The sequence below is a fragment of the Mustela erminea genome, chromosome 3 (genome assembly GCF_009829155.1).
Source record: "Mustela erminea isolate mMusErm1 chromosome 3, mMusErm1.Pri, whole genome shotgun sequence".
Lineage (NCBI taxonomy): Eukaryota > Metazoa > Chordata > Mammalia > Carnivora > Mustelidae > Mustela > Mustela erminea.
The window spans coordinates 113,940,396-113,948,024 of NC_045616.1; the positions used below are offsets into that span (position 1 = coordinate 113,940,396).

General features: G+C 41.1%; 1 protein-coding gene across 1 annotated transcript; it reads left to right on the forward strand.

Annotated features, from left to right (window-relative positions):
* The first annotated feature begins 204 nt into the window (after positions 1 to 204).
* On the forward strand, positions 205 to 6,663 carry ZBED8 (zinc finger BED-type containing 8). Its single transcript, XM_032337132.1, has 2 exons — positions 205 to 666; positions 4,591 to 6,663. The coding sequence occupies exon 2, from the start codon at positions 4,640 to 4,642 to the stop codon at positions 6,422 to 6,424; it is 1,785 nt and encodes a 594-aa protein (XP_032193023.1). The 5' UTR covers positions 205 to 666; positions 4,591 to 4,639; the 3' UTR covers positions 6,425 to 6,663.
* The last annotated feature ends 966 nt before the right edge of the window (positions 6,664 to 7,629 follow it).

The following is a 7,629-nucleotide window of genomic DNA, read 5'->3' on the forward strand; positions in this document are numbered from 1 at the left end:
GGAGTGTTAAAAATTTATTTCAGTGCTCTGAAGAGCTACGTAGACTTTGCCATACCTTCCATTCCTTCGATTCTACGACTCATTCTTTCTGGCAGACACACAAAAAAAAAACCTCCTTGCTACGTACACAATTCAAAAAAAAAAAAAATTGGAGAGGAACAACGCGCATGCTCTTCACTCAAGCCTGCTGAGTCCTCAGCCGGTGGTTAATGCGCCTGCGTGCGGGGAGAATCCTCGCCCCGTCTGCGGGCGGGAAGCCACACGGAGAACCCGGATGGAACCGCGGCGCGGCTCGGGTGGAGGTCGCTGCGGACTCTTCTGTTTCCCTGCGCCCGGAGGGTTCCTGCTCGGGGACCGGACCTGAAGAGCCGCCGCCCTGACTGGTTCCGGCGCCTAGTGGCTGGACCCCAGCCCGATCAGAGAGCGACCTGGAGCTGGAGACGGGCGCGTGAAAGAAGCCCGAGCATCCTTTGGGCCTGCGCCCAGGCTCGGAGACGGGCGGGTGGAGTCCGAGCGGAGTCTTCCTTCCTGGCCGCCGGCGCGCGTAGCTCCCCGGAGCCGCTTCCCAAACGCGCCGTCCTTAATACACCAACAGGTCCTACCATTTACGAGCTGCGTGTTCCTTACATGCATGCTCCATAATTAAAGCTCCCAACACCCTCCAAGGTAGGTACTATTGTCCTCCCCACTTGAGAAATCGAGGCTTAGAAGGGACCCAGCCTCCTCCAGGTGACAAAGCCAGGATCCCAGGCGTTTGCCTCTGGATCGTTTGCTCAGCTACTGTTCCGTTTTCGCCTGGCTGTTGCCTTGAACTACAGAGTGTGTTGATGAAATTCCGTCCCCCAGACACCCGCACCTCCCTTGGACTGGAAGAGGTAGTGGCGAGATAGAAGTTGAATTGGGTTTGATTTGGAGTTTTAGGTTTACAACTGCACTTGGGTGTTGTCACTGCGAAATAAATATGTTAGCATTTCTCAGAAATTTCAGTTATGTGAATGCTCACTTTTAACTGGCTTTTCATCAGTTGTGATACTTTTTGCGATCCTTATCTACCCTTATGCCTCATAAACTTGCAAAACATTTTACTTAGTTATATCACGTCTTTAACTCCGCATCTTAACTCTCAAAGGAATCAAACAAATTATATCTATTTTATAAGATAATGCATTTGTTCGTTTTACTGTTTACTATGGAACGTTTTCCCCATAACATAAAAATACTGAGTGGTGTAATGTAACAACCATCATTCAGCTTTGTTAACAACTCAAGGCCCATTTTTTTTTTTTTTTTAAGATTTTGTTCATTTATTTGACAGACAGAGATCACGAGTAGGCAGAGAGGCAGGCAGAGAGAGAGGAGGAAGCAGGCTTCCTGCTGAGCAGAATGCCCAATGCGGGGCTCCATCCCAGGACCCTGGGATCATGACCTGAGCCGAAGGCAGAGGCTTTAACCCATTGAGCCACCCAGGTGCCCCTCAAGGCCCATCTTACCTCTCCTATCTCCACTCCACTTTGTTTGTGTGTATACAGTATTTCAAAGGAAATCACAAACGTCATTTCACTTGTAAACAACTAAGTCTGTATCTCTAATAAATGAGTACTTTTTTCACACAAACATACCATTATCACATCTGTTTAACAATAATGTCTCTTTTTTTTCTTTTTTTCCTCCCCATTTTTTAAGCAGTCTCCACATCCAGCATGGAGCCCAAAGTGGGGTTCAAGCTCACAACCCTGAGATCAAGACCTGAGTTGAGATCAAGAGTCGGATGCTTAACCGGCTGAGCTGTCCTGGTGCCCCAGTTAACAACAATTTTTTTAATACAATGATGCTTTTTTAATGTTTACATATTTTAGGATATTGTGATTACGAAGGAGCAAGTGAAAATTGAGAGGTTCTAAAACACAAGAAAGCCTCTTGGGCAATAAATTCCTCTTTGAGAATCATGAAAATTCTTGCCACCTATTCTCCCTTTTTGAGGGGGATGAGGAGGACTACTGCAAATGAATTTTTCTAAAAATCCTTTTGTTCAAAACAGGTAAATTTTCAATCATACATACATACTTGAATAGCATAGTCAGGGTGAATTGGAATGGACTCTTAACTGGTCCTGTAATAATTTCTAATGAGACTAAAGGAAAGCTTTTTCATTCACTTCTGCTCCCCAAAACATACGTGGTGAATACACATAAGAGAATATAGAAAGATAAGCATTTTTTATGACAGTGTCATAATTACACTATCAGTCAGGAGGTTCTAAACAGTTGGCCCTATCATCATCACTTGACAAAAGAAAGTTTAAAATCAACTTTTAAACTTCATATCATCTTTCTTGATGGGCAGATACCTTCCAGTTTTTAACTGACTCATACCAGACACCCATATGGTATGTCAACTTACTAACTTACATAGAAGTTCATTTTATAGCTAGTTAATTGTGGCAGAGCCACTAGAAAATTAGTGTTTTAAGTTAATGTTCTTGCCTTACTTATTGTGAGGGTTGTTTATGGCCAAAGTGGGCATTTGGACTTAAATGTGTCCCTGTTAAATTATTTCTGCCACATTCTGTAGTATAGAACTTTGGAAACGGGATCACTTGTTTATTGGGAGACAGAATTGTTTTCAAAGGTATATTTGAGCCTACCTGTGGGTTATACCTTTGCTCATTGCTAAGGAGGAAGAAAAGTAAAAGGCATGGCTTGCTTTCTGTCCCTTAACTTTCTTAGGAGGTTGTTACCAACTCGGAAACTTAGAAGCCCATTAAAGCATTTACTTAGCAACCTAGCATATCAGCAAGCTAGGGTTTGGCCTGAAGGATATGTTTTCATTATTCTAAATCTGACTGAACTAGACTATGTATTAGAACCACCTGGACAGGGGCGCCGGGTGGCTCAGTGGATTAAGCCGCTGCCTTTGGCTCAGGTCATGATCTCAGTGTCCTGGGATCAAGCCCCGCATGGGGCTCTCTGCTCAGCGGGGAGCCTGTTCCCCTTCTCTCTCTGCCTAACTCTCTGCCTACTTGTGATCTCTCTGTGTCAAATAAATAAAGAAAATCTTAAAAAAAAAAAAAAAAAAGAACCACCTGGACAAGATTTAGAGCGTTTTTTTTTTTTAAAGTAATCTCTACCCAATGTGGGGCTCGAACTCACAACCCCAAAATCAAGAGTCCCATGCTGTACCAACTAAGCCATTCAGTTGCCTCAAGATTTAGAGTCTTTTGTCCTCCTTCTAGAAAAGAAGAATTATTAGTTCTAAGGGAGGGAGATGTATAATTTCAAAGAGGTTCCCAGTGATTATGATGAACATCTCTTATTAAAGATTACTGTTCTGGGGCGCCTGGGTGGCTCAGTGGGTTAAGCCGCTGCCTTCGGCTCAGGTCATGATCTCAGGGTCCTGGGATTGAGTCCCGCATCGGGCTCTCTGCTCAGCAGGGAGCCTGCTTCCCTCTCTCTCTCTCTGCCTGCCTCTCCATCTACTTGTGATTTCTCTCTGTCAAATAAATAAATAAAATCTTAAAAAAAAAAAAAGGTTACTGTTCTAGTTATCATTCATAAGAATTATCTAAAATGTTCATGTAGAATACAGATTCTGTACCCCTACTGTAGAGCTAGGGGATCAGAATCTCTGGGAGCGGGTACCATGAATCTACATTTTATCGAAAGATTTCACTGATTCCTCCATTTGCTAAAGTAGGAACCATTACCTTCTAATCCCTGTTCTCAGATTAAAACAAATTTAATCTTGGGAATACTGCTTATTTTCATTCCATTGTTGTGGCTTCTTTCTTGACCACTTTTATTGAGGGGTAGCTATATGAAAAAGCATCATGAAATTCCTATTGTAACTAAGGGTGTCCTATGAGAGATATTTTTCTGCAGTCTCAGTAACAAAAATAGTTGTGTTTCTCCTGAACAACTTGTTTTGCTTCTCTGTATGAACAATATGAATCATGGTTTGGTAGTGTGTTACACTTTAGCCGCAAGGAAGCTCTGAGCCGAATTTGTATCCTACTTCTGTGTCAAAGGCTACTTAATCCAACCCGATTGAAATTCTCTGCTTACGTTGGAATCAGAGCCAGTCAAGAATCAGATAGTATTACAGACCCGTTTAATCCTTAACTATGAAAATGAACTGACCACTATGTCAAAATATCTCCTTCGTAAAAGTATTTAGTGAATTACTCCCTTCTCTATTCACTCGTTCATAACTGCCTACTGGCGGAGAATGGAAGGAGGGGGTAGTATAGTTGAGATGCCCTTTTAGGGAATACAAAATGTACCAGATTTGCTTGGAACGTACATCACTGAAAACAAATTAAGCCATAACTTCAGTTCACCAATAGAGGTTTTATAGGTATTCCACCTACATAAATGCAAATCTCCCAAATGTAGCTTACTGGTAAGTCATTTATTCTGGGGCATTAGCTGTGAGCTGATAGTTCTAAGTTGGACCGTCATGCTCTCATGGTTTACTTTCAACTGACATGTTACAGGACGTGTCTTGACATGTACAGATGGCATGTGATGTGGCTTTGTTTTTGTTTGGCTAGCCCGTGGTTTTTAATGTGTGGGTTATATTTTGCTCCCAAAGCAAAATTCTGCAGCATCTCTGGAATACTGCCTGAGAATTTGGGGGTGCCATGTCGAAGAAACGCAAATGGGATGATGACTATGTTCGTTACTGGTTCACCTGTACAACGGAGGTTGATGGAACTCAACGCCCACAGTGTGTGTTGTGTAACTCGATATTTTCAAATGCTGACCTCAGACCATCCAAATTGTCTGACCACTTTAACAGACAGCATGGTGGTGTAGGTGGGCATGATCTCAATAGCCTGAAACATATGCCAGCACCATCGGATCGGAGTGAAACCTTGAAAGCATTTGGAGTTACATCTCACGAGGATGCCCTATTACAAGCATCTTATCAGTTTGCATATTTATGTGCCAAGGAGAAGAATCCTCATACAATAGCTGAAAAACTAGTGAAACCTTGTGCGTTGGAAATAGCACAAATAGTTTTGGGACCCGATGCACAAAAGAAGCTTCAGCAGGTACCCTTATCAGATGATGTGATCCATTCTAGAATTGATGAAATGAGCCAGGATATCTTACAGCAAGTTCTAGAAGACATCCAAGCCAGTCCTCTGAAAGTGGGTATTCAGCTTGCCGAGACCACGGACATGGGTGACTGCAGTCAGCTAATGGCGTTTGTACGATACATAAAAGAAAGAGAGATCATAGAAGAATTTCTGTTCTGTGAACCACTGCAGTTAACAATGAAAGGAAAAGATGTGTTCAATCTCTTCAGAGACTTCTTTCTGAAGCACAAGATAGCATTTGACGTATGTGGCTCTGTTTGTACTGATGGTGCCTCGTCTATGCTAGGAGCGAATTCAGAATTTGTTGCTTGTGTGAAAAAGGAGGCACCTCATATCGTGATCACGCATTGTTTGTTGAATCCTCATGAACTTGTCACAAAGACCTTGCCTACAAAACTGAGAGAGGCTCTGTTTACTGTGGTGAGGGTGATAAATTTCATCAAAGGACGAGCTCCAAATCATCGCCTCTTTCAGGCTTTTTTTGAAGAAATTGGAATCGAGTATAGTGTCCTCCTTTTCCACACTGAAATGAGATGGCTTTCCCGAGGTCAGATACTCACCCACATTTTTGAAATGTATGAAGAAATAAATCAGTTTCTCCACCACCAAAGCAGTAATTTAGTCGATGGCTTCGAAAATAAAGAGTTTAAAGTTCACTTAGCGTACCTTGCAGATTTATTCAAACACCTGAATGAACTTAGTGCATCTATGCAAAGGACTGGGATGAACACAGTATCAGCCAGAGAAAAGTTATCTGCTTTTGTTAGGAAGTTTCCATTTTGGCTAAAGCGACTTGAGAAAAGAAATTTCACCAACTTTCCTTTTCTTGAGGAAATCATTGTTTCCGACAACGAGGCAGCAAGCATCGCAGCTGAAATACCACTGCACCTGCAACAGCTGAGCAACTTCTTCCACGGGTACTTTTCTGTCGGCGATCTTGCTGAGGCAAGTAAGTGGATACTGGATCCGTTTCTTTTTAATCTGGATTTTGTCGATGATGGTTATTTGATGAAAACTGATCTTGCTGAATTACGAGCTAGTGGCCAAATCCTAATGGAATTTGAGACGATGAAGCTCGAGGATTTCTGGTGTGCTCAATTCACAGTGTTTCCAAGCCTGGCAAAGACAGCTCTAGAAATCCTTATACCATTTGCAACTACATACCTTTGTGAATTGGGATTTTCATCACTTTTACATTTTAAGACAAAGTCCAGAAGCTGCTTTAACTTGAATGATGACATCCGTGTGGCTATTTCAAAAAAAGTTCCTCGTTTCTCAGACATCATTGAACAGAAGCTACAGCTACAGCAGAAGTCACTGTGAGCGGATACATTTTTAATGTATAATTTTTAATATATTTTTAATTCCATTGTAAAATTAAGTTATAATTGTGTCTCTGTTATATTTAAGGTCTACCAAAGCCCGAGAAAAAGTTTAGCATCTGTAACTTTTAATTCTCACAGTTTTGATATTAAGAACACAGGCAGCAGAGAAGATGATGTATCGCCTAGTGGATAGGTAGAATTCTTCAAAGTATCTGTTGACCCTGCTGATATGATACATAAAAAGACACATAAGCCCTAGAGTATCCAGCTAAGTGGTACAGTAGGCTAGGAATGGAGTCCATCGAAAAGAGAAGATCTCCTAGAAAATGGATCTTCATGTTAAAAGTAAAAGTTGAAGGACAAAACGACAGACTGAGTCCCCGCATCTCTGTGAGTGTTGTTATGGGGAGGTTAATGGGATCAGAAGAGGATTGTGAAATGTTATAGTGGGAGAAGGGATGATTCTAGTTTATATAAGATATACTTTTAAATGTATTCTTTGGAGGTAGTCTTATAATATCCAGTCCTCTCCCTCCCATGCTTTAAATACCATGACATTAATAAATGTCCTAATAGTCTATTAGTCACTCTTTGTCTTTTTTTAAATTACAGCAGGACTCTAAGTCATTGGGGCTGCTAAAAAGAGCCTTGCCATAGAGATTCTGATTTAGCAGGTCTGGGCCTTCATTCTCAACCAGCTTCCAGATAGTTCTGTTGGATTCTTTGGGCTTCTGTTCTCATCTTATTTTCCCCTTACCCCAATTTTCTCATTTATTTTACATCTTAAGCTATGTGAATTTTCCTAACTTAGTTCAAAGCTTTTGAATGGATCAGAATATAAATAATAAATAAATTGACATGAAGTCACTGTGGTAAATCAAGGCCATCAGAAAATTTCCTGTGGGAATTTAAATTTATATGCTTTTTCTAGATAATAATTTGGTAAAACATTAATAAGTTTACATTTTTATTTCAAAACTTTAATATCTTATCGAAGTGGTAGGCTAAAATATGAGTCCTATAATGAAAAGCCAGTCCCTTTCCTGCCCAATTAATTAACCAATTCTGTTTATCTCTAAGTAATGTGTTTATCCCAAACACATATGCCAGTTCTGTGTTTTGGTTTTTTAGTTTTTTAATTAAGCAAACTCTATCCTTAGTATGGGGCTCGAACTCACAACCCGGAGACCACGAGTCACATGC

What these genes read in the sequence shown, in the direction of transcription:
- ZBED8 (XM_032337132.1), top strand. Translation starts at nt 4,640, where the DNA reads ATGTCGAAGAAACGCAAATGGGATGATGACTATGTTCGTTACTGGTTC.